Source organism: Micromesistius poutassou (assembly GCF_964030765.1).
Source record: "Micromesistius poutassou genome assembly, chromosome: 10".
In the NCBI taxonomy this organism is placed as follows: Eukaryota; Metazoa; Chordata; class Actinopteri; order Gadiformes; family Gadidae; genus Micromesistius; species Micromesistius poutassou.
The window spans coordinates 17,055,358-17,082,928 of NC_140280.1; the positions used below are offsets into that span (position 1 = coordinate 17,055,358).

Below are 27,571 nucleotides of genomic sequence, written 5' to 3' on the forward strand. Positions count from 1 at the left end.
AACTGAATACCATGTAATTTGATTTCTGAAAATCAATACTGACTGGGAAAAATACTTTTATAATTGAATCAAAACGACTAAGAAATATTGTATGGATAGGCTTTCTTCTTTCTTTATTATTCTCTCCAAATGTTGGGACCCTTCCACAACTTTTCACCTAGATACCGCATTACACTTTTTAAATGTTTATATTTGCTTGGAATCGCCCACTACTGTTTAATTTTTTTTAAATATTTTAAGTATTCAAGATATTTTACTTTTAAAATATATATATTTTTGTTGATTTTTTTAAATTGTAAATGATGGTGTGTAGGCCTATGGTGTTCGAAGATGCAGGGTCCTATGTCCTACTGGTGACCCTGATGATGACGACTCCATTTAGCGCCCCCTCCTGGCAGTTAAGGCAACCTCCAAGAGCGGTCGGAACTCGCGGTGGTGCAGGAGCTGTACAGCCATAACCGCTGTGGAAGGGTAAGATGCTGAAGTGCAAATCTTAATTTTCTTCGTGGCTCAGTTTAGTACGGTTTAGAATCATATTGGTAATTTACCCAACCCTTTTGGGATGGCAGATTTAGTCCCCATCACTTTTTAAAAGCAACATTTGTTAAACATTGTTCTGAAAATAGCCTGCACCAAACAAATTAGTAGGCCTACGCTCTGATAAAGGGTTGGGACCCGAAGGCGAAGACGGGATAATACATCTGTTCTTTCTGCATTACTCTATTATTTTAGTAACAATGGGAAATAGCATACGATACTATGTTGTAGACCTACCAAGACTTTTAAAACAAATTACTGTCTTGGGTTAGCTGGCACTTCTTGACACATCTTGTAATATTTTACAAGATACTTGCACAAGCAATCAAGAATATCATGCTTAACAGCTTTCCCATCTTTTAGACATTGATGTAACATACCCTTCATGGAAAGAAGCCCAGGTAGTGCAGATCTATTTAATCAGTAATAAAGATGCACTGATCCGATACTGGATATCTGTATTTCATCCGGCTATTCTTACTGCGAAACCGAAACAGATAATACAATGGAGTTTATATTTTGTAGAGGTTTATTGTCAATTCAAAACAGATTCGATTTTTTTGTTTAAAAAAAAAGTTTGCTAAACATTTATAGCATAAAATACTGTGTCCATTTATTGAAATTTGATGGAGCTCTGAAATGGGCCAGCCTTATAAGCGTTTAAATCGAAATAAACTCATTGGTGTATGGGATTGATTCTCTGCGTGGGCAAACACATGTGTTGGCGCAACAGTCATCTGTATAATCACCATGGTTGGCTAGATTGGAGGGGAGCCGGCAGGCTTGGAATCCAGTTAATCAAATTCTGTAGGTCAAATTATAATATAATTGTAATTCAGTCCTTTGTTAGGAATGCAATGATACCATCAAAGTTGTCTAGCACCTATAGGTAAGATATGAGTGTTGTAAAGAGAAAGGACATCAAAGACAAACCAGAAACAACCAAGCTCACATGGCTAAAAAGATGTCACGCAAACTCCTGATGCCTGGCGGTGTTCCTGACAGGTGACTTACAAACATACCTCGATGTGGAACAGTTCAATAGTGATTACTTCACCCACCAAAAACCCAATTTGTGTTGGCATGCTAAATAATAATGGCTATGGGGTAGACTAAGGGTCGTAATGGGGTTTGAGTGCATACATTCTTTGCATGGAGACAACTTTGACATTGTTGTGTCATGTTTTACAAACACGCAAAAGGTCCAAGGCAACACATTTTATTTAAAAGGCCTAATTGGCATTAAGGTACAGCATTATTAAATATTGTTAGTCCAGAGACGGTCAATCGCAGAATTACACATACCATTCATTTCCTTTACATGTTACATTCAGTTTGACTTACATGAGTTATTTTACATACTGTAAATGTGCTGCTAACAAAAATGAAAAAGTGAGGCGGCTATATCTTTTTTTAAAACATTTTTCCTTAAAAACCAAAGGGTTTATCGCGGGCACGGTTACTACTGCAATTCCAACTATCTGGATAGTCTTTTCACAAATGTTTTACAAGACTGAAAGGCAAAACGTTCATGTTGATCATCCTGTGTCCTTGAACTCCTGATGGCTTGTGTGGGCCCAGTTAAGACACTTCAATGCCGGCTGTGTGATTGGTAGTCACCTCTTATCGCCTACGCTACACTATGCAGCATCTCTGCCGTTTAGTGTTGTTGGCCGTTCAGTAAGAACTTGGTATTCTTGTATTTTACATCCCTGCACATATAATTTTTTCCATAATAAATATAATAAATAAAAAATACAAATATCATAATCAGTGGAACCAGATTGTTATCAAAGACTTGCCTATTTTTTTTTGTCAGTAAAGTGTTGCAAACAAAAGACGGATCCACACGGGATCCACAACGTCACCCACGTGGATGGACACTCAGTTAAATGCAAAGGGGAAATGCATTGTTAGTAAGAAATTACATATAGCTCTTTTTAAAAGCCAATGATGCAGTCACATCCATCCTCTTTTTCTTCTCCCTCTTCTTTCAGGTAGAAAACGTTTGATAGCCATCTCTTTGCTCGCCAGCTTTTCAGCAGTACTGAAGAGAGCCATCCAATGAGCCGGCCTGACTGATTCGAAATACATTCCATAGTTCTTCATTCCTAGGAGGTGGGTGGGAGTTGGGGGGGGGGGGGGAGCGCAGGTGTAGTTTTTTTTGTGGGTTTTCTTTTTTGGTAGAGAACTTTTCAGCAGCGGCACTCAGGCAAAGTGTTAATGTTCCATGTGGAATAGCAATAAATACCAGGGTCGTGTCTTCATCTCCGTCCCTCTGACGTCACGGAAAGCTTAACTCCGTCAGTACTTGACTTTCCCTGGAACCTGCACATTCACTCCGCTGTAGTCTACCATGTACATGGGCCATTGCTGGAAGAGAGAAAATCACATGAGTGATGCTTCCAACTCGATTGGGCTTTAAGCCATCGCATCGCAATCACAAACCGGATGTCAGTTTATATTTCAGATGATGGTCTGGAAACGGATATCCCAAAACGTTTATCATTTTGGTTTCTTTTAATCAGCAGAACTCTGAACATCAGAACACTTCAAACTCAGCGGGCATGGTTATATATATGATCATAAAATACCCACCATTACTGGAATCTGATTAGGCGATACCCCGGCGTTGGATGATTCAGGGACTCTGTTGCACTCCTGGACCCGCTTGCGTTTGCGTCGATTAATGGAGACCTCTGTCCCCTCTGAGATCAAAACCAAAACATAAAAGGCACATAAAGGTATGCCTTTCTAAGCACTCTGTGTTTCATTTCATTTGTTCAAAACAGACCCCCAAAGGCAGCCCAAGGTTACGTACCTGTGTTGCAAGCTTCGGTACATATTTCTGCAAAAGGCCTGCATGAGGGGAATACAAGAGCTCAGATTGTTGCCCTTTTCAGTTGGAAGTGTTTTTTTAAACACATCTCTCTATTATTATTCTTTGCGTCAAGGTCAATCGTTCAACAATCGTTAAGATCTCCATATTTAAACTGTTTGCATTTTTCGACGTATCTACAGGCAGGGCTCACACCTGGAGAATTCAACGTTTGTATTTCAATCCTGGGAAGAGAAATGAAAGAGCGCTGAGTCCATTTTAAATGTTACTCTATGTTGGCCCACTCACTGTAGCTGGCTCTTGATGTCGACGCTGACTTGGTCGGAGGCTTGGAGGATCTTCTCGAGGCAGAGCAGGTCGTAGTTGTTGGGGTTCCTGAAGGGGACGCCCTCCGGCAGGCCACTGACCTCCACCGACTCCGGGCTGGCTCGGATCAGCTTGTACGGCACCACCACAGGCTGGTCCAGACCCAGAGCCTCACCTGAACCCACCGACATCACACATTTCACACGCTCAGGCATCACATCACATCACATCATATCTTCTGGAGGAGCAGCACACCACGTGACGGACTTATCAGGCCGTTTCCCGTCTTTCTAACTTGTGTATACATCCACCTCTGAGATACAACAATTGGAGGCTGCTTGAATCAATGAACTTGTTGAATATTACTCTGGGGATATGCCAAGATCAGGTTCTTCAGTATTCCTAAGGTGCGTTTGAAGTTGTTAATTTAAGTTGTTACATAAGACACTGTATGTTGTGTGTACATACAAGAATTCGGTTCAAATTTGGATCTCATACACACGCATCCGTCTCTCAAACCAAAATGAACCTATATTCACCACGGTGATCTAACTTTCTCACAAAATATTTATGATATGATATATGATATTGTGGTACAATGATCATTTGCAAACCGTAGCGATGAGCTATGACAAAAACCATGCCACACAACCTCCAGCCACAGTGCATTGACGCAATCAGCCGCTTTCTCGTTGTGAGTGTGAGGCCCGGAGAGTCGTGCCCACCGTATTTCCTGTTGAACAGCTCCTTGACCTGCTCTCGAAGCATCACTTTCTCCCCCATGCGGTTGATGTCTTCGTCGTCTGTGGGACGAAGAGCACAGCTTAGTGGCACCATATACGCTGCATAGGTGAAGGCCAAACACCTTGGTTACACAAAGTCAGGAACAACGTTGGTGTTGACCCGTTCTTTACCGCTTATGGAGCCGTAGGCCTTCTTGAGTAAGGTGACGCGCCTTGGTGCTGTGAGAGAAATAAAGGTTTATATCAAAGGGTACCGGTTTATGGAGGTTTAGAGGAACATGGTAAAGAATTGACATTTTCTTGAGGTTTCTCACCAGGTTTTGGAATGAGTCCTTGGAAAGGTCTGCAAAAAAAAAAAACAAGCATTATGAGCATGAGCAAATAAAAAGGTTTTATGGTGACCTTTTTATGACCAGGCATCCTCAGCAGTGCAAATGAAACAGGTAAGGTCAATGATCAAAATAATAGTTTTGAAATTAATATTTTTTTAAAAATCACCATCACCTGGTGATGGTGAAGCAGATCTTGTCGGCCACGGCCAGGATCCGCTCCAGGTTTTGCGAGCCGAAGGTGCAGGGCTTGCGGAAGGGGATGCCCGGCGGGAGGCCCTCGATGAGCACCGAGCCCGGGTTGCTCTTGATCCTCTTGTAAGGCACTTGCACCGGGTACTTGATGCCCAGCGCCTCGCCGTACTTCCTGTTGAACATGTCCTGCACCTGCTCCCGCAGCGTGTTGGCCAGGTCGGCCCGGGATAGCTTGCCCTCCATGCACTCTGAGTGAATGAGGGAGGGAGGGACAGACCGAGAGAGAGCGATAGATAGAGAGAGAGAGAGGGGATGAGGATGGATGAGGGCCTGCCGTTTAGAAATGCGAAGGTGGGCTGTATCCATAACATCTTAATAGCATTGGTTTGGAACTAACTACCGCCATACTAGCTTAACCGTTGGCCTAAATAGATGTCATACACATCTTATGTAATGCTGCAGAACATGAGGGCCGGTATCACAAGATTAATAATGTATTTGGGATAGTTTCCACTTTTTAAAACTTTCTTTCTGCACCGTTCACCAATTTTGTCCCTGTAGCCTCTACAAAAAGATGTTTTTGTGGTATTAACTCTTTTCTTTCATTGTCGTTCATTGCCGTATGCTCTGTGGTTTAAGAGCCACATCCAGTATTAGAGCATGCCTCAGTTGCCGTGGTTTCCTTAAGTGCTTCACTGTACTTGTTTGAGGATTCATACTTCTTACAGACATTGTGACATGTGTATGTGCAAATGCTTGTGCATATTTTTTTTATGAAAACCCCCCTCAGATGATGAACATGAAGGTTTTCTGGCAACCTTACAGAGAGTGGGTATTCTTTTGGAAATAAATTATAAATTTGGCACAAACCACTTTAACAGACGTCAACAAAAACACAAAATTGGTATTTTCTTTTGGCTATGTTTTTGTAATCCATTAGCTTTAATCCACGGGGAGTTGTTGACAGTGAGTCACAGACATGTTTTTCTGCATGGGCAGGTGGTGGTTACCTGTGTAGCCAGGTCTCTTAGATAAAGGGATCATATCATCCGATGTGGTTAAGGCATCCTTGTTGTCCAAGTCTGCAGGGAACAAAAACAATGTTTGTTTATTGATATGCGTTTTTCAGAAATATCCGAGACCGGAGGTTTGAGTTGTCCATATTTCAGTGACACTATCAAACTTGGTCATACCATAAAAGGCAACCTGAAATGATGTACCCGTTATAAATTATCTTAATAAAGACAGGCTTTATGGCCAAGAAAAGGGCATTCATAAGAGTATAAGGCGGATTAGATTTCTCCCCAACCTTTATTGAACGCTATCTTAACATTTTAAAATGCCTAATCCATGTATCAAAGTTCACCATAATGAAAGCTGAAAAATGCCTGCTATGCTTGAGCAAACACATACCAGTGATACGTGCTTCATAAAGCTACCATCCAACGCTGTGAACACACAATATACTCGTATCACAGGCAAGTAAAAAAAAAGCTACCTGCATCACAGAGAGGAATGGGGGGCATCTCTTGTTTAACGAGCTCCGTCAGCAGTTCAGGCCTGCAGAGCAAGGAAGCAAAATGCAGAACGACACAATTCAAATCACCACAAACACAGCCTTAAAAAAAAAACAAAAGGCTATGGCCCATCCATCCAGTGGGTGGCGCTGTTCTCTCTCTACCGTCTAAGCTCACTAAGACATAATCCTCCTGGTCTCCTTCTTACCTCCGGATGATGAACTGGATCTGACTGCCCACGGCTAGGACCTTGCGCAACTTGGCCGCCCCGAAGCAGTTGGGCCTCCGGAAGGAGACGCCCTCTGGCATGCCGGTGACATACAGGTCCTGCGGGTACATCTGGAACTTGGAGTAGGGCACCTTGGCCGGCTCGGGCAGGCCCAGCGCCTCAGCTGGAGGGGCAGGAGGACAGAGAGGAGAGGACACCAAAGAGAGGGATAGGGTTTATCGGTCTATAGCCCAGGCTCTCTTATCCACACTTAAGGCTAGGGTAGGCAATTTGGAGATCCCGGCCAGAGTAAGCTCGATTTTCATCTACTTGATGATTCTGACCCAGGCTTTCAGGCCTCTGTCCAGAGCCACTCCCCCAAAACACGTGTCAAGCTTGCTAGTTTGACAGACAGTCAAACCATCAAAGCATTTAATTCAGGCCGATTTAAATGATAACACAGGTTTATACAGCGACAGCCACAGATGCAGATTCGTTTTTTGGTCCGAGAATCTGATTTTGGATCGCTGTTGGGATGCAAAAGAGAATTTCAACAAATATGACAAAAAAGTCCTATCCTAGGGTGAGAAGACAGCGATGCATTCATCTCAAGGCTCACAAGAGCAACCTGCCTGATAATAATAATAAAGCTGCGCACAGTATGCTTCATGTGCACTAATGTCAAGGCGGACCACAAGTGCAGGACGAGCACACTGATGCGTTTCATTCTGAGATACGCACTAAGAGGCTGGGATCTTAGCAAACCATCGATTCAATAATACAAGGTTGTACGGTTTGGGTTTTCAATGCACTTGCGCACCTCGTATGTGCTTCACGGTACCCAAGAGCACTGTGCGAGGTACAGAGCAGGGTTATCTCTCCATATTCTGGCTCTAGTCAACGGAAGCTCTACAGCAACATAATATTAATTCACCCCCCCCCCCCCCCGGGATTTTCCCTATCCCTGTCTTACTTGTCAATGAAACACAGGTGCTTTAGTACACAATGGTTGTGTTAACGATTTGTTTAACCACAGGATCACAGTAGAGGAAGGCCAAACCTGCAACGTCTTCTGTAAACACTTGAAACAGGGAATCAACAACATCCTGCGACGCCAGCGGGGGAAGGCTTATCATGGTTGGCAAAAACAAATGAATGATTCCATTGATAATAATTGCGTTTTCCCTCCCCCATGTCTTTTCGTTGACCATCTACGGGTACTTTCTAATCGGAAACGGGACGTGCTATGAAAGCCCCGAGCACGGCGGCAATGAGGGCACTGACGCCGCCCTGACAGCCAAGGACATCAGCCGTTCAGCCCCGGTGGGTCCAGGCTGTGAGTTAACTCAAAGCACTGGGGCAGGATGTGCACGGTGTGCATGTTTGAATTTCAAACAGCTCCCTCCCATTAGGAACACGCACACGCACACATGCGGTTCGGACACATATTCTGACAGTATTCAAATATCTGTCTCTCTGTATCTGTATCTCTCCCCGCTGAGATTCCACCCGTGTTGTTTTTCGTTTGCGGCTCCATTTGAAAACTTTGAATATTCTTTCGACTTTCGACTGACGCAACCGATATACCTACATATCAAAGACAAGGGCTGTTCAAATACTTGATTGAATACACTGATTGTGCTCAATCCATGAAATGTGCATTAAAGGGAGAGTTGCGAGTTCTTCAAAGTCTAGAGGAGGACAGGTCCGTACATATTGGGGATAAGCCGTCCCTTTACTAAAACAACCTTACCGTACTTGATGCTGAAAAGGCTCTCAACTTGCTTCCGGAGCTGGAGAATCATTTCACCAATGTCCTCCACAAGATTTCCTATTGGGGCACAATTGGTGAAAAAGAAATGAGACCCATCGCACACATTGAAGAACGAGAACAGACACTCTTATTGATCTCAAAAAGGACAAATGTTGCGGCGATCCGGAAGAAATAAGGTCATCTTGTGAAGGATGTGTAGGTACCTTCAGAGAGTCTTCCGATGCCGTAGGGGCCTGCTTTGGGTGGCATATCTTCAGCTGAAAGATGAAAGCAAAAAACACTCATTGGACATCGGCTACACTCCCCATTCCCGACCCCTTCAAAGCCTCCACCACGGATAAAGAGGCCATCGTGGCTCGAGGGTCAAAAATAGGATATTATAAAATGAACTATTTGTTAACGTTGCGTCAACAAAAAAGTTTGAGTCGGTTCTAACATTCCGATCCTGGAGCAGAGACAAGGGGCTCTAAACATTCCTCAAAGTTGTGCTCGTGAAACACTCCACGCTGCTACAACTTGGCACAGGCCCTCCCATAAGCCTCTCTAGCTTTAGTTTATGTTTAACAGAAACTTCCGGAAAAGCTTAAGCGCTTGCCAGGCTTCGACCGGTAACAGCGGGCGATAACCTTGCCAGATGAGCCTTTTTTGAGCGTGGACATATGAATCTTTTGATTCAGATGATATCTCACTGCTTGGCTAATTGAAAACCCACGAGGGCAGGGTTCCAGCTTATTGCGATGGCGGAGATGCTTGGCCAAGGAAATATTCTGATTGATGCATATTTCTCTTTTTACTGTTTAGAACTAAGAGAATATCTAAAAAGGTCGCTAACTTTTCTACGTACACCAAACTCACCTTTTACTTCACTCCTTTAGTGGTCATTTGTGAAAGAAAAGAAAACTTAAAAAGATAGCAGAAGCAAATTAATAAAATGAAAATACAACTGAGTCACTTCCAAAGAACTAGAGCATTTGAGGAGAGGTCCTTGGCTAAACAATTCAATGTTTCCATGCAGTCCCTGTCGAAAGAGTGATCATGATCATGATCTATTGCCGCACTAAAAATGCAATATATATCCCAATTAAATGCAATATATCCCAACTAAATTGTGCTTTTCTGGATAAATATGACTTATTTAAGCAAAGGCTATCTTCTCAAACACTCTTTTTAGGCTTAATTAAGACTGAGCCACTCAGCCATTTAAATGACTCACACATTTAGCCAGGAGCTAGGGGTCGGGATTTAAACAAGGGACTCTGAAGGGAGCGCTTGGGCACAGAATTATTCAACAGCAGCCTCAGGTCCAGGACGGAAGGACGAGAAGGAAAGCTCTGCTCCCCCTCTGGAAACACGCATAATAGACTCCAGTCCAAACAGAGAGATTTCCCTGGATTATGACTTGACATTCGTACTGGCGTGTCATAATTCTGTTGATTTTAGGATTTAGAATGACCCGATTTAAGGGTTTAATGGACGTGTTTTTTTTCCCAGGGTAAGAGCAGAGCAGGGTGAGAGGAGCTTGCTGGTGGGTCTGGGGCAAGGGGGACAGGCTACTGTTCTGGGGGGGTGGGGGGGGGGGGGGGGGCGCTAGACGCTACTCGGCTACGGGGAGCGGTGTAGGGAGAAGGGGGGTGGGAGTTGCAGTGGAGAAGTGGGCGGAGCTGGGAGCTACAAGGTGTAGGGGAAGAAGTAATGTCTAAGAAGCGGTTCCATACGTGTGGCCGTGACACGGCAACCCCGAGGCGGATGTGGAGCGGGAGCCGGGGGGCCCCAGAGCGGCCCTGTGCTGGTGGCGGGTGCCGGTGGTTGTGGTAGTAGTAGGGGTGGTGGTGGTTGCGGGGGATTGTGTTTGGGAGCGTTACAGGAAGAGAGGGGGCTGGTGTGTGAGGTGGGAGGGGGCAGGGTTCGGGGGAGCAGGCGTGGGTTACCTGCGTGGTTCTCTGGGAGTTGGTGATGGAAGAGAGGGTGGGGGTGAGGGTGGAAGGGCGCGGAGGGAGAGGTGGTGGCCGGGCACACGGCTGCAACCGGGGTCTCCGCCTGGGGCTCGGGGGGCTCCTCACTGGGCTCCTCCCCGCCGCCACCACCACCACCACCACCGCCGCCGCTGCTGCTGCTACCACCGGCACCGGCGTCTGGCGAGAAGGACATTGATAAGAGGAATACACCAGAGGAAACAAGGAGCGACGGTAAAGGAGTAACAGCACAAGATGACACCCTCAAAAATGTGGTTTCCCGCCCATCTTCCACTCATTACGCCAAGCCGTTTAACTGATTACGAATCAAATCACGCATCGACACTCGGGCAGAACACTGTTGCACGTGATGCAGGATCACACAACATTTCGGGTGAAACACGGAAAATAGCAGTGGTGGGTTGTGATTCAATTATTGCCAAGCAATTTTATTTGCCCTAGTTCGGATTGTCATCACCTGGCACCAATTAGAGTGCCCACAGCTATCACAATTAGCGGTTGTTTGGTGGCGATCCTGTGGAGCTGGGTTCAGGGTTGAGTTGGTCCTCCGAGGATTGAGGAGACTGCAGAGAACCGCCCAGAGTTTGTTATGCATAGCACAACATTTGTGATGTTATGCTACGACAACCCCTGCAGTAGAGTAGACCACTGATTTATTGGCCGTTGGCATACATCTCAAGACTTTCCAAACTACTCCACTCTGCTCCGCTATGCAACGGGGTGAACCAGCGATCTCGTAAAATGTTTGTTGTTTTTCAGAAACAAAAAACTCACTGAACCATTAAGCTTATCCTAGAAGATATGAGTCTGACACTTTTTAAAATAAATATGCTAAACTATGATAAAGAACGTGGGTATACTTTGCCAGTATAATGATAGCGTAGCATGATGCCAAACATTTTCAGTTCTGCAATTATTGTCAACTTTCTAACTGCCTCAGGAGCCGGCTAGAGAGAAGTGTTTACAGTTTGTTCATTGTGTCAAAATGAGGCCTGTGACCCCAACAAAATGTCCACCACAGAATATGAAATATCAAATATTTTGGACGAAAGCCGACCGCCGTGGCTGGAATGAGAAGCACCGTCCCGTACCTGCCACCGTCACCTGGATGATGTCCTCTTCAGAAGGCTCTGTTTTGATCCTCTTCAGGGGAAGGCACTCTCCCGATGGACCTGGAGGACAGGCGGCAGAGGCAAAATAAACAAGAGGCACAAGAGGTCAATCAGCTCATCTGAGTTTGGCTTGCTAATAGGCCCGCTTACACTGCCAATAGCAGGCCCCTGGCGTTGGTTCCAAATACAGAGAGGTTGTTTGTGTAGGGTGCTCATGGTTAGATATCCAGGTGTTGTTTTGTCGAGATTGAATCTCAATGCCCCATGGGATGTAAAAAAAAAAAAAAAAAAGTGAAACCAAGTTATTTGTGTTTCGTTGTACTCACCAGCCTCACAATCGACAAAGGGACTGCCACAGGCGCTGGTTGATCTGAAACAAAAACAAAAGATCATGTTACTCTGAACAGACAAGCCTGGTGGGTGTGTGCATGTGTGTGTACATGCGTGTGCGTGTGTGTGTACCTGCTGCTGCCATGAGGGTTGCTGATGAGCTCCAGGGAGGAGGAGGAGGACGCGACGGCAGGGATGTGCGGGAGACACAAGCTGTCTGGGAAGCCGTCCTCCAGCGAGGAGCACATGGAGCTCAGGTCGTGGCGTCCGTCTTCCTTGGCCATTTTGCCGGCAGCTTTGTGTTTTTTTTTTTAAAACCAACCCCACAAAAAACAAGAAGAAGAAGAAGACAGAAGGCAAAGGAATAAGTCAGATGACCGACGGGGGTTGTTGTTCTTTCAGCACATGTGCAGCCCTGTAATGGATCAGTAGTTGTAGTGGATCAGTTGACAGCTTTGCCTCAGTCAACACACACACACACACACACACACACACACACACACACACACACACACACACACACACACACACACACACACACACACACACACACACACACACACACACACACACACACACACACACACACACACACACACACACACACACACACACACACACGCTGTCGGGTGTCTGCTGTGCATTAGAAAGTTAATGTCAACAACGTCATTTGTTTCAGGGCTCTCTTGCACAGAGACTTCCCGAGACGGCATGACAAAAGTTGGTTGAGTACTTATAGGCTTTGTATGTTCATTTCTTCGGGCAAAGGAAGGTTTTTACATCATGTTGAAAAGTTATTCATGTTTTACCTCACAAACCCGTTCTTGTTTTCCTATTAGGATTTACAGGTCCTTTTTTATCTATTGGTTGATGGGTTGTGTGTGGTGCAAGTGGATTGTTTTTGCTCAACATAAAACCTTTTTTTCTGTCACAGAAGAATTGCGAGGTGCCCTTAGAGCTCCAAATTAATCTGCAGGAGATAACGTGCAAGCTCCCAGTCCTTTTGTTAGTGTGGTTATATTGTTCTCTGATGGGCCTTCGGTCAGGTTAGAGCGAGAGGGGGGACAAAGTTAATCAAGAGTCATTTTTTTGTTGTTATTGGTCGATTCCGTGAATAGCAAATAGAAAACCCATTTCTTTTGAATAAAATGACTGCATGGCCACCACACAAGGTCCGGTTTTAATGACACCTTTTCTATCCTTCAGTCCCGAGTGATAATGAGTTCAGGGCCAGTTGGAGAAACACATCTGTGGCTTTTGTGGGACTAAGGAACTGGGCAAACATTGAAACACTGAATGGGCATTTGATTGAATCTTTTAGGAGAAAGAAACCAATATGCGCGCAGAAGTTACTTTCCTGTGTTGCTTTCACTATTCATGCAGCATAGTAGACACCTGGTTCGTTCAGCACAGACACACTTTTAAGCATAGCCTAGACACAGCAACTGTTTCAACAACCCGTATGTAGGTGTGTAGTGGGTCCTTTTTGAGTAACATAATATTGCTCTGACAATTGCAACCATTGCAAGCTTGCAAGCTGTCACTGATAGATGATGTAACAACCTTGGGGATTCAAAGTCCAGGGGAAAGACATGCAACCTTTTTTTAATATGCTGGATACAAGGTGCATAATTGTTAATTAAATGTAGCCTTACCTGTGAAAATCCTTTCATCAAACATTCTGGAATAGAAAATCAAATAAAAAGGTTATTGATGTCACAACCTTTGTTCTATGGTCATTTTGGCTGCATTCAAAGTAAACTTAAGTTGCATTTCCCTAACTGCACACCAGTGGAAGATTATCAAGAAGTATTTTTCCTTCCGTGGCAACACTTGACTCGCTAGCTTTGGAATTATAAGCCCAGTAACAGCCAATGTTTACATAATTGTGCATCGAGTGTGTGTTAAGGTTACTAAAGTAGCATTGCAGCTACCGACAATGCTATGCCATAGGCCAATGTTGCGGCTGTAATCATTACCATAAGTAGTAGGTAAACAGTAGTGCTTTAATCTCAGTACGACAATTTGGGAAATTAAGACAGAAAGAGGCCTGGCCATTCAATTAGGGGGAGAAACCTTACAGCAACAGTTTAGGTCTGTGTTAAATGCCCTCGATTACCATCAGTATTGGTGGCGATTAACAATAACTAACACTAACGAGACAGCACAGCAGCCACCACATTTCCGTTAATTGTAATCATCCTATAGAGAGGCGAACATGCAAAGTGGCGACAAAGAAACTGATTGCATCATTTGTGAAGACTTATCTCTTCAAGGAAATAAGAAAACAGATGCCTTTTCACTTTCCACTATAGTCCATCTAATAAGCTGTGCAAGCTTTACACTGGAATAGAAACGGCACTTGGACTCGGGTAAAGAACGATGGGACGCATTGCGAATGGTCTCACAGAACGCTCATTTCGCTGGAGCAGTGGACGTCTACTAGGGTCCCAACGTTACCGTTTGACCACGAAGCGGATGGCGTGCCGTTCGTCCAGAATGCGCTTCAGCTTGGGAACGCCGTACGTGCACGGCCTCTTGAAGGGGATTTGGTCCGGGATGCCGAAGATATCTACCGCCCCCGGGTCGCACGCAATCTTTCGGTACGGCACCGGCACCATGTGGTCCAGACCCAGGGCCTCCGCTGGAGAGGGAGAGAGAGAGACAGAGCCAGAGGGACAAGCAACAGGGTTTAAAGGGACCAATAGGATTGTGGCCATTGCTTAGACCACCTCTCACCTGACATCATGATTTCAGTTACACTCCAGGACGAAATACACTTCTGCTGACACTAGGAAAGTAGACATGCTTGTGAGCAGAGTCCGATATTAAATGACTATTAATTGACTATTTGGCAGGTAAAATAACATCATGTTTGCAACAATGCTAGGCCAGTAGAGTTCTCCACTCTGGCAGCTAAAGAGTTTGGACCCTGCTTCTGAGAACTCTTGGACGGTTCGGTTAAGTATGCATTTTTACACACTTTTTGTCTTAAAAAGTTCACAGTCAAAGGTTAAGCAAAATCCCATGCTAAGCCTTTGCGAATTTGGTTTTGGTGCTTAGTGCATTCATAGTAATTTGAATGTATGGAAAAGATGTGAATGAATCCCATGGGAGCACCATCTCGACAGGTGTGACCTATAGTCTATGATGCAGGCGACCTATGGAAGCTATACAATTGTGAAAGACGTGCTCACCATATCTGCTGTTGAACAAGATCTGGACGCATTCCCTCAGGGTGTTGATGTCCTCCGTTTCCCGTATGAACGAGTCCCACTTTTCTGAAGAGTAGAGCAGCACAGGAATGATTCATAAATCCTTTAAGTGGGTGGGAGGGCGTCTAATAAAACATACCTATATGAGACAAACTTAATGAGAGATTTCTCTTTGGGGGGCGAAAGTTTCTTGGTTTAAATCACTAGGGCCATACATGGGAAAAGACATGTCTATATTGGCATAAAATGGCTGCGTGTAATGCGATTCTGGATTAATCTTCTCCCATCTACTCAGTCTCCCTAAGAATTGTGTCTAATCGTATTAAAAGATTAGCCTTGACATTTAAACAGCTTACTGCTGAATGGTTTAGAGGTTAGTATATTCTTTGGGCTCGGTGAAAGTGGTTTATCGTTAATTTTTTCGCATTAAAAATCAATCAGGAAGTTTGGACTGAAAGTTTCATATATATATGCTTTCTGACTCGGGGGGGGTCGTAGTGCTGCCGGGGTTGCCTGGGAAACCCTGATAGATATATATATATATATATAGATATATATATATATATATATATTATTGAAAGTGTTGAAATGCTACCAAGACATCTATCACTATCAAGTTGTTATTGTCTACTGTTGCAGATGCTAGAGCGGACATCGTCAAATATTCCTCTGGAAAACCGGCCCGTTCTTCTCACCCGATTTCTCATGCACGATGGAGAACAGCAGCCTCTTGGAGATGTGGACTCCGGGGGGGCTCTGCCCTAGGTCATTGGGCACTCCGATCATCTCTTCTGAAAACACAAACACATATACACATATATATATATATATATATATATATATATATATATATATATATATAGACCCTCCGGCTTGGGAACAGAATTTCGGGTGAGTAATGGTCCCACACACCACAGTGTGGTCTTCTAAAGTGGCAAAAATCTCCTCACCGTGGCAATAACCGTCCCTGGCCGATGCGCCCATGTCACCCCCGGTCGCCATGGCGCCGGGCCGTTCCTTGCCCAGGTTGAGGAGGCCGACGGGCTTGATGTCCAGGTTGCTGTCCAGCGGGTGGGGCTTGGAGGACATGGGCATGCCGTACAGGAAGCTGGACAGCACCGAGTTGCTGGCGGTGATGGAGGAGGAGGAGGAGGAGGAGGGGGGGCTGGAGGACGTGGCGGGTCCCTGGGGCTGCTGGGGTTTGGCGGCGTTGCCGTGGGCGCCCGGCGACAGCTTGGCCGGGGAGGGACTGTGGTTGATGTCTGCGACGGGCCTGGACTCCCGCGGCGAGTCCCCCGACGGTCTGTAGAAATAAAAACATTGAGCAAGATCTAACCTTGTTGGGGGTTCCTTCTGGTTTTCAACAGGTCGCCAAGTAGTTCCCTTTAGTGGTTCTCCCTCATGTTGTACGAGAGCTGCCCTTGCATGGAATAGTGAGCTTAGCGGTGTGTGTCCATTTATTATAACAAGAGCACATTCAAACCCTGAGGGAAATGTTTTTTCTGTGGAACAGTTCTTCATGGGATCCTTTCGCTAAAGACGTATTAACAGGTGACCGAGTGGAGATGGATCGGTTGATTCCAACGTGCGATAGCAAATGCGTGCAGCATAATCACCGTCCCTTTTCCAATATGGAGCCGCCATGGCTTGATATTAAATTGGTTCTGTCTTCTTCCCTGGGATGTATAATCGGGTGTCCTTGGATAATGATATCACCTTGTCCTGTGCATCAATATCCCCCTCCCTCACCCCCACTCCCCCCCCCCCCCTCAGGGGGATCTGAATGTTTTATCTCATCTAATCAAAACAATTATCTTCTCCATCAACAGCTCATCATACGCAGGGGCCCAGACAGCCTAATTATTAGATAGACAGGGAGAGAGAGAGAGACACAGAGAGAGACCATGAATAGAGCCTCCAGTTAAATTAATTTTAGCCAATTTACCAGGCATACCTTTCCTGCTTTTACCACTACACTCCTTTGTCTTTGGGGGGGAACAGTCTCTTGTTTTTCTCTTCTTCCTGCACTGTCACATATTCTCTGTGTGCTAGCCGGCCCTCAATTATGTAATTTATGTAAAAGAAAATGTGTTAGTTATTCATCTATGAACCCGATTGAATTAGCCTTCACAACATGCTGCTTCAAATAATGAAGGCATAGCGAATTGTTACCATTTAAACTAGATTGAAATACCACAGAGCCATACCCATTAGAAAAATGATAGCTTTTGTCCACAAGGACAAAGCTTTAGTAACACCAAACGCAATGAATACATATTACTACTACCATGTCCAATCATAAATCTAATCCAATATGATTATCCTCCCAACCTATCTTAAAAATATTGTAATATTGAATCATGTTCCCTTGATTTATAAACCAAAGGGAAACTACAGTAGACTATTTACTACTACATTATAATGAACTATACTATAGTATACTGAAAACCACACACACACATTGTCTTCAGTGTTCTTTGCTTGGCGGTAATGTGTGACTTTGCAACCTCGTGAAAGCCAGTGTATCGAATGCAGCCTAATCACATTAAACTCTATTACCCACGAGTGTAGGAAAAAAAACAAAAAACATTAGGTTTGTAGGGGAGGGGACATGTTACATCTGTTATGTTAATGACAAGATGGAGCCTTTATCTTCTCAAAATGGGACAGAAGTTCTTCTTTTTACGGCTTAATAAAACAAATGGATGTTTCGGTCGCTGCATTAGCCATGAAGACAGGCTATTCCGCTCATGTAATTCAGCCTTAATGAGCCGTTCACATTGTATGTGTTAAAGAGGAGCCACTAGAGTCTTTCGGCCGGGGGGGTTACAGTGTAAGCTACGAATCAAGACTTGTCGACTTATCGTACTTCCTCAGGTCGTTTAAAATAAGACTTAAAAATAGGTCGACAAACTCAACCAAAATTGTCAATCTTTGCCAGAGCCTGTGCCGACAGTGCCGTCTTACAGCTGCAGCCGCTCAGCGAAATCCCTGCGTCGCTCGATTCAGAACTGTTGTGAACAGCAACACTCACTCTGGGCTAAAACCGATCCCTCTGTTACACAGACGCACGCTTTCGTGAGACTCACCGCTTGACGGAGAAGTGGATGCGGTGGCTCTGCTCCAGGATCTTCATGAGGGTCTTGGTGTCGTACTCAGAGGGCTTCTTCAGGCAGACGCCCTCCGGCAGCCCGTGGGCCACCACGCAGCCGGGCTCCTTCTGGATCCACTCGTAAGGCACCGGGACCAGGCTGCTCTGTCCCACGGCCTCGCCTGCAGAGACCACGGAGACATCATGGTGAAGCCTTCTACTGCCTTCTACCGCCTTCTACTGCTACTACTACCACCGCCGTCCCCCTCAGAACAGAGCAACCCCTTAGGCTCCAACCAGGAGAAGTTGTGCCTAAAACTGGGTTTTTGGATACGGGGGAATAAAAGTTTTTTGATGTGTTTTTTGTGAGGAGCATAATCATTCATCGCAGTAGTAGTTGGTTTCCTTTCCAATATAAAATGTATCTGCTGATTTCAGAATACGAAAGCTTGAAGCATTCAATCATTCACTTTAGGCTGAGCACATTCACAATGCTGGGGCAGGAGAGGCAGTGGGTGCCAAATGTGACTATCAACTTCAAAAGAGAGGTTCAATAAAAACAGGGTAATTAGCTCAGCTTCTACCCCATGCCTGGAATTATGATAATATCATATCACTGTTGTAGCATCTTCACAGGCGCTGCCAGTCACCTCTGAGGATCACAGTTGAAAATTATTTCAATAGCTTTTTTAGATCTTATCCCCCTCTTTCCCACAGACCTCCTCCTAGGGGCCTCTGTTCCCCTGTGGCCGTACGGTCCTTGAATCAAGGTCGAGACTCAAAACTTTGATACCAGAAAGAGAGTTTTCTCTTAGGCCTGCTGCGGTTTGGTGAGGAGGAGGAGGAGATGAGCTTTTTGGCATGTTACCTGTGGTATGGTCTGGTATTCTATTGTTCTCATACTCCTTACTCACACTCATTCCACTACACCTTTACAATATCCTGTTTTGTCACAAAGCGCAAAGCATAAATACAGACTTTGTTGAAATAAAACTACAAAATTATCATGATAATGATTATAACACTATTCCTATTAAAGAGGCTTTACGGCCTCTTCTTACTGTAAAGCACGGTGAAGACTTCCTCCACCATCTTGATCAGGACAAAGATGTTGGACTGGGGGTCCGAGAGAGACGTGTGGCTGGGCCTCTGCTTCAGGGGTTCGCCCTCCAGGCTCTTGTTCACATCACCCTCCTGGACTTTGATGTGTGTGTTGGCTGGCGTGTGTGCGGCACTTTGCAAACACGGCACCCCTGATGTGATACACAGAGAAAGAAAAAAAAGATTAAATGGTGTGCATCATTTGCACCATTTGGGCCGATGCACCGAATGCACTGCATGATGGACAGGAGTCACACTGCGCCACTTTTATTGATTGAAAATGAAATGTCTGTCAAGCTGAAACAAGCGCATAATTCAACAACCGTGTGGTGATGATGGAGTTCACAACATAACTCTGCAGCAGAGAGAGGGTCAATTGCAGTTGTAGCAATCTAAAAAAGCCTTGTTTGGAAATACTTGGTTGATACTAGTCAGTACAAACCAATATGAACATTGTCCGACCTGTATTAAATGAGGATATCAATAACCAATCATTTATTTGGTCTCACTCCGAGAGACAGCCCGTTCTCAGGTCTCACTCCAGCACCAACCATGGTGCAAACACAGAGACAGAGGCATAGAAAGAGAGTCTTTAAATTAAGTTTTACAGTATAGGACACTATTTATTTGTTTATTTTGTCATGTGTATGTATGAAGATCTTTAAAAGAAACAAATGTACCTGTACAAGTTGTCTCTTGCATTGGTTTGCCCTATTATGGACATAATGGTAAAAATATTATATTTAAATGGTTCCAACTTAGGTGTTTTCTTAAGAAGTTTTTTTGGGGGGCATTTTTTACAGCCCTAGTGAATATGAACTAAAAATATCCAAGAAATTGAAATTAAGAATTCTAGTTTTAATAATGAAAGAGTCCCCTCTTTTGAAGAATATTAATGTCTTCCCTTTAGAGAAATGATCACGTCACAGGCAATCTAGTTTGCTTTGTGGATGAATTTCAACAATCATTTTATGTGGATATTATGGTAAATCTCAGGATATTGTTTACTTTCACAACTCACAATGAACCTATGCATGGAGTTAATTCTTTGCCATAACAATAATAATGTGTTGTGTCTTCAAGCATCCAATCATTTATTAGTTTGGAAAACTAATTTCACGATGGGATGCAGATTGAAACTGAGCGATGTTTGTACGCCACATCATTTCCATAAGTAGTACAGCTAGCCATGCATACGTGTATTAATTTATATCACTTGAACCAGCGTCTCCTCCATAGTCTAAAAATAACCAGTTTAAATTAATGTCAAAATGAATACAATGAATAAAAGTTTAAAAAACCTGTTTAAATATTAAAATCTTACGGCAAAACTTGAAGAAGTCTGTTTGGATTTCCCGCCGAGAGTTGAGGAACACCCTGCCCTTCTCCGTGCCCACGGCGATTACACTGTCCTCGTGCACGGTGACACACGCCACCTCAGCGTTCAGCTTGGACATGGCCAGGCACTGTAACGACAGGACAGCCATTGATTTACATAAAAACCTAGTGAAACGTTACAGAAACCAAGGAGTCTATTGGGATGCTTACAACCCAAGTGGGTCATCTGTTACTCATCCACTGTTAAGAAACACTTCAGTGACCGTTAACACCAAGATTTTTGCAATTAGCAGAATGATGGCTAGATAATGGGTTAAAACTAAACTATAAGAATACAATAATGTGAACTTTAAATTAAATAGTAACCACAAATAATTGACTATTGTCTAGTTTAGCATTACGTCTTTGTTCAACATCAAGTGTTTTCAAACAGGTCAAACTTTCCATTGGTTGAAAAGCATTCTGGCGGTACATGATAACACACACAAATGCCTCCAGGCCTTTATGAGTGGAAAGCTTTCCATTCATAGCTGGGAGAAGAGCGGGGAGCTTTCCTCTGCTAGCTAGTATCTCATACTCCCTAGCTAGGAGCTGGGGGCTTGGCGATTTATGAAGTGAGCGCTCAGCCCTAATAAGCTAAACGCTGCTACTAGCATTTGTAGGTTTATGGGTTTGGGGGAAACACATAGCCTGCAGGTAATACACTTAGAGGTCTGGACATTGGCCCTGATGATAGACATCAAAACAAGCATGGATTTTATAACAGGCCGAGCTAGAACCTCTGCAGTTGCCTAGTCTAGCAGTTGTACTTGGTGGAGCTGGAAAATTTAAGCCATATAACATAATTTACATCTATATGATAATACAAAGCCAAAATTACTGCCGCATTATTTTATGACATTTTAGAGTAACCCACATATCCCCATGAGGGTATGTGCATGGTTGGTGCTGAAAGTTGATCAGAAACAAGCTCACCTATCGGCTATACAGTCATAGCAGCTACAAATTACCAACTCATTCTCAATAAATCTCCCAAAAAAGAATTATGGTCAGTCTTCAACATACGGCATGGCAGAATACTGATGTCGGACGAAGATGATGACCATAATTGTAGTATGCAACGGTTAAAGTTCTTGCATATTGAAACAGCGATGTGTTGTTTACGTACCACAGAGTCCAGGGCGGATACCAGGCTTGTGAGGATCTCCTGTCTGGTGGAGACCAGTGGGCCAGCATGGTCTGCCCGGAAGTTTGTCCTGACACCTTCACATGCAGACTTTCGTATCTGAGCCATGCCGCTGCAGACATACAGACAGACAGACAGACAGACAGAACGAGATGTGGGCTCATTAGTGATACTGGTGGTTTAGTGTAGTGATGCTGGCACGTCTTATGTTGATATGATGAAAATATTTGGTGGAAACGGTGCAGGACAGTGGGACTATTATGGCCAGTCCAAAGATCAGATTATGAAAGGCAGGAAAAAAAACTTATAGCAAGTGTTCCAGTGCGCTGCATTCTGTCGTGGTCTATATTCAGGCTTCCTTCAAACATGGCCACAGTTTGTGTTTTTTTTCTTGTGAATTGTATTTTCACATCAAGGATAATTGAATGTAAATAAGCAGAAATGTACATGACTGGCTAACCACACTTGCACTATATATTTGGAGTTTTGTGTATTTTCTAGGTATAATGGTAAGTGTGTAATACAGTTACTACAGAGAAGCATAACACATATACAGCCAATTCACTTTTCTTTGCATGTTCAACCTAGATTGAACCAGATTTAACTTCCAAGGACAATCTTATCTAATCCTATAGCTTCATCATTCATTCTTTGTTGTCCCATTTTTAAGAGGACAAATTTATCTGATTCCAAATAATCAACTCTGATCTGAAAGGACTGAGTGATACACTTTTGAAGAAGTGAGTGATGCTATAGCTTCGTTTCAGACTTTCCAGAAACTAGCTAGATACCGTGGAAATACATAAATAAAGTCAACAATTAAAATAAACATTTGCTCAAATAATAGGCTTATGTGATGATAACAGCCTTATTTTAAGCAAATAGCCTGCAAGTAAGCAGCAAGTAAGCAAATAAGACTGCAGCAAGCAGTTTACATGAATTGCAAATACTTTCTCAAAAAAATGTAATAAAAAGCAAAATCAGATTCACTCTCTCTATTCTTGATTTCCTCCCCTGAGAAGGGACACACATTGTAAAAGGTTAGGCCTACCACTAAAAGGAATAACAAATACAATATCCATTGTGCTAAAAAGCCCATCTGCCTTTTGGCTTGAACAGCCATGTATCCGGATGACTCCTATTACAGAGCACTGCTGACCACGAGATTAGATTAGATTAAATTACATTAGGTTGCAATTCAATAATCCCTTTAGGGAAATTGGGTTGTTGCAGCAGCCATGAATTGGGGCAGAGACGGGCATTGAACAAGGATGACCACAATACTGAAACCTAGTGGAACCACTGTAGGCATGGACACATCATTAACCGGTTTAATAAGGGATATGTGTAGAATACAAAGAACCATAAATAAATAAATGAACAAATAAGATAATTGTAAATAGTCAAAGACAGAAAACAGGGTAAAAAAAAAGGTGCCATCCTAAAACCAGGCAGTGTTTTCTCATGGCAACTGAAATCCGTCACCTTGGAAACTAATCTCGGGGCATTCGAACAATGCAGGTCTGGCCTTTAATCTCTCCAGACACTAGGAGCCATTATGTTAGCCTCCAGCGAGCACCAAAACCCACAGACTAAATGGAGAAGAGAGGGAGAGACTCAGCTGCACCGGTTGCAACATGCCAGGTCGGTTTGCCCGTCTAAATCCACCTTCCCTGGGGGCCACAGTAAACATTAGCCCCCCTCTCTTAAATGATGACGGCCTTGAAATAGACGTCCTCCGCCTTCCCTTCACATACTGAAAGCAAAGGGAGCAACAAGGGAAGCGGCGATGAGAGGCATGCGCGTATGTCGTCGGCCTTGGTGTTTATGAGAGAAGGGGTTGGGAATGGTCTGTGATGTTAATGTGGTTTTGGTCCTGTGCTGGAGTTGGAGTTGAGGCCCCATTTGTGAAAAATAAATTTGGGGGACAAACAAAACAAATGGTAAACAAATGGTAACATACGCTTGTGCATGTGGGCGCTTGTGTGTGTGTTACCACACAAGACGAAGCAGAATTGTTTTGGCATCAAGTTACAAGTTACTTATTGGTATCATGGGCATTGGGTTCTAGCTTAGTTTAATTGAATTAGATAGATAAAAGCACATTTTCTATATCAACCAGGCTCTGCATGGTGGTGTAAATATCCATGTGAAAACACTTGTGACTTCAGAAATTAAACTGCCTATTTTATCAAACCTATACATATTCATATCCCCTGAATAGTAGGGCTCACAAACAAGTAAAAACGGTCCCAGCCCATTGTTTAAAAGTCTGCCTTCATTGATTTATCAATGGCAAAAGATAGGTTGTGTGACATTATGTAAACAATGTTTGAACACCATTGGCTCCTCAGACAGAAATGTATAGAAAACAATTGAGATGGTCCGAAAAGGCATAGGTTTCAAAGAAGGGTTTGAGCAAAGATGTTACCACCCCCTTATTCCTCAAACCACTGTACAAAGCCCGAGAGAATATACTGCAAAGTCACATTTGTTATCTAAGGGAGGAAAATCCCCTTTGATACATCTGCCCCCAGGCAAGACCAAGCAAAAGCCTACCAATAGATCCCTTCTCCTGTAGATGAAAAGACGACAAAACTGTAAACTTTATGGCAGAAGAGACCTGACTCTCTCCCACCTTCTAGTAGTGTCAATGTAATAACCATATCCAAGGGGCGGAAAATAGCTTGTGATGATCGTTCTACCGATACTTCAGAGTGAAAGACTTTCTGTCTATAAATTCTCATCTACTAAAATGTTGTTGATGAGAATTAAAGAACAGCTACCATTTATAAAACTCAACGATTTTTGTATCACCAGTCATAAAGCATGATGTTCAATGATCTGCAAATCCTGCTTTAGGTTTGGAGAAAAATAAATCCACCCTGAAAGGAAGGCAATAAAGCCTGGCAGACTTTTCCCCGACAGGATTGAATGTGTAGCATAATAAAAGAGATTTGTTGCTACCAATTATTTATGAAGAAATACCCTGAAAAGAAAAGCTTCCAGATGTTTAAACAAGTGATAAAAACTTAGAATGAGGCTTTGGCACCTGGGTTTCCTTAATATTAAGACTCTTGTCTATTAAAAATGCTGTGGTTGCCGATAGCGTAATGCTTGTGAGGTTAAAACATGCATACAATAACCAAGGGAAACCATTACAATTGCTGCTGATTACAGACACAGCACAGGGTAAAAAATGATTCATGGCACCATTGCAAGAGTATGCACATATGTATGCTTGCATATCGACTAAGGGTAAGGGTGACGTCAATATTTGACCAACAGTGCTTTTTGTGTGGTCTTAAATTAGTCTGATGCATTGGGAATAGAGGGAAGGTCAGGGAGTCTCTGAATAGTCTGTGGCTATGAGCATCTGGAGAGCTTGTACATGCGTTCCCAGCTGTGGATGGGGTTTATTAAAATCAATGAGCCACAAAAAATACACCGAAGTTTTGGCATTGTTTTGTGTTGCTATGGTCTTTATTGCTCTGCTGTTTGAATCTGAAAATGATTGTGGGTACTATGAGGATAGAGACTTGACTTTAAGAACAGATGGTAAAATTGCATTGCTGCATTATTGTAAATGTATGTTGTGTCATTATTAAATAGGTTCCAGAAGAGATATTTAGAAGGGCTCTCAAGATTAGAAGCATTGGAATTTGGGTTGAATAAGGGCAGCAGAAGTATGCAGCGACCATGACTAAAATAGCTCATGTAATCTTGAATGTGCCAACGTTGACCATCCATGATGTAATTAAATTTTCCATAGGCTTGTATACCTTTCATCAGAAAACAAGAATGTGAGCATGTAGAAAGACGACACCAGAAAGGTTGCATACCTGGATTGAATGCCTTCTCATAATAAGTTATATGTTTGGGCTATTAAAATCAGCAGCAACCTAGTCCCATGTGTGCTGCAAGACTTGTTTATCAAAACGTTTAAAAAGCAAACATCGAAAATAGGAGAAGGTTAATTTTTAAAACTTGGAAACAACCCAAGCAATGGCTAAGCTTAAACGAAACAACTGTGTGTGTGTGTGTGTGTGTGTGTGTGTGTGTGTGTGTGTGTGTGTGTGTGTGTGTTAGGATAAGTGTTAGTATGTTAGGATAACATAGGAAAAGTACTTGCTAGATGTGTAATAGTCGGGGCACCAATTGGAAAGGACTAAGACAAAGCGTATGGAAGTGAACAAATGAGGATGGCCATCTTCAGAGGCTCAGGTTTGACATGCCTTGATAATATACACAGCTGACAAAATCGGCGAACCAGCGTAACCCAATTTTCAGTAATGCTTGAACTCCAAGGTATAAACAATAAAAATAAATGCTTTATCAATCACGTCCACCTAGTTTGATGATGACATTGTAACACTGCGTATTTAGGTTGAGGCGTACGCTCAGGGCTGAGCTCACTTCACTTAGCTATACAATATCTTAATATTAACAAAATAATTACTAAATATATACAAGTATAGGCGTAGCCTACATTGAATAACTCTGCCTCCTTTCAAACTTTACAGGTGTACGAATGTGTGGCTCACATCTTCCTTGTGCAATACAAACAGGAGAGCTGCTGGTTGAAGTCCACATGGATAACCTTTTTGGAACCGCTCATTTCAATAAACCTCTATATTCTACAAGCCTATTGAAGTTTGTAACGCTGGCCAAGTTATTACAAAGTAATACTAGTGTGTGTGTGTGTGTGTGTGTGTGTGTGTGTGTGTGTGTGTGTGTGTGTGTGTGTGTGTGTGTGTGTGTGTGTGTGTGTGTGTGTGTGTGTGTGTGTGTGGTGCTTACTAGATGGCCGAGATAGAGTTATATTTACTATGGGGCTCTGTGTATTTCCAAAGAGAGGGGGGGGTTTACAGTATTGTAGTGGCTAATGTGTCATTTTCTCCTACCAGATAGCTTGCATTTAGAAGAAGAGCAAGCACCATGACAGCGACGGCCAGCTTTGTTGTACCAGCGGTTTAGCCGTGCATGGATAATAACGCTACCTCTGAGCTTTACCGCAAAGCTAAACGAGCTAAAGCTAGCTTCCATGACAGACAAATGAATTCCAAACAAAACATAGTATTGCTGGTCAGTCCACTGGCGAAGGGTCGAACGGACGGTGCGCGGTGGCAAAAGTCATGAACATTGTCATTCCGATAATTAGTATGCGTGTTTAATCACGTAGGCTAATTAACGGGCTCCTCAGAACGTTTATCTAACTAGCCATCTTAACTGGTTAGCCCCCTCTTTGCGTTAGCCACCATGCTAGCAGACGTTAGCACTCCGCTTTCATCTCCTCCCCGCTGTCGAATTGGGTTATAATCTGTAATTTCAAAATGAACAACCGTGAAAAGTCACGTGCTCCACAAAGACATACTATTGGCATGTTGGTTGACATAATGAATTCTTAAAAACCTTACCTCAATTAACGATTCAATATCTCCGTCGCTACTGTCAATCCCGGAATAGGTTTATTCCCCGTTTTAATCCATCAGAAACGCTCACTATTCCCATCTACAATGTACCGCCGCCGTCCGCTCAAACACCGTAATCTGAGGCATCACAACAACACACTCGGTCACAGGCCAGTTTGTTTATTTGTATATTTCAGTTTCTTTTTTTGAAACAGCAGCAGTCTATCCTTTCCCCTTTCTTTGTTCTGTAATCCAGTAAAATTGAAACTCATTCGCTTTTGCTAATCCCAGCCCAACTCAACAACATCATCTATTGGCTGCGATTTACATATAGGATTAGGGAACCTCTGGAAGGGAAAAAAAAAC

The 27,571-nt window shown here is 43.4% G+C and overlaps 1 protein-coding gene across 1 annotated transcript; it reads right to left on the reverse strand.

Annotated features, from left to right (window-relative positions):
* Positions 1 to 1,177: 1,177 nt before the first annotated feature.
* On the reverse strand, positions 1,178 to 27,430 carry gtf2ird1 (GTF2I repeat domain containing 1). Its single transcript, XM_084474497.1, has 27 exons — positions 27,212 to 27,430; positions 21,777 to 21,906; positions 20,595 to 20,736; positions 19,231 to 19,422; positions 18,168 to 18,351; positions 16,029 to 16,381; positions 15,774 to 15,869; positions 15,061 to 15,144; positions 14,324 to 14,507; positions 13,519 to 13,544; positions 11,996 to 12,158; positions 11,860 to 11,903; positions 11,513 to 11,593; positions 10,377 to 10,580; positions 8,652 to 8,705; positions 8,428 to 8,505; positions 6,675 to 6,858; positions 6,448 to 6,509; positions 5,960 to 6,031; positions 4,930 to 5,197; positions 4,740 to 4,768; positions 4,597 to 4,644; positions 4,408 to 4,485; positions 3,665 to 3,857; positions 3,359 to 3,396; positions 3,136 to 3,245; positions 1,178 to 2,910 (listed from the first exon to the last, which is right to left on the reverse strand). Exons 2-27 carry the CDS (start codon positions 21,900 to 21,902, stop codon positions 2,842 to 2,844), a joined length of 3,162 nt encoding a protein of 1,053 aa, XP_084330623.1. The 5' UTR covers positions 21,903 to 21,906; positions 27,212 to 27,430; the 3' UTR covers positions 1,178 to 2,841.
* Positions 27,431 to 27,571: the final 141 nt, after the last annotated feature.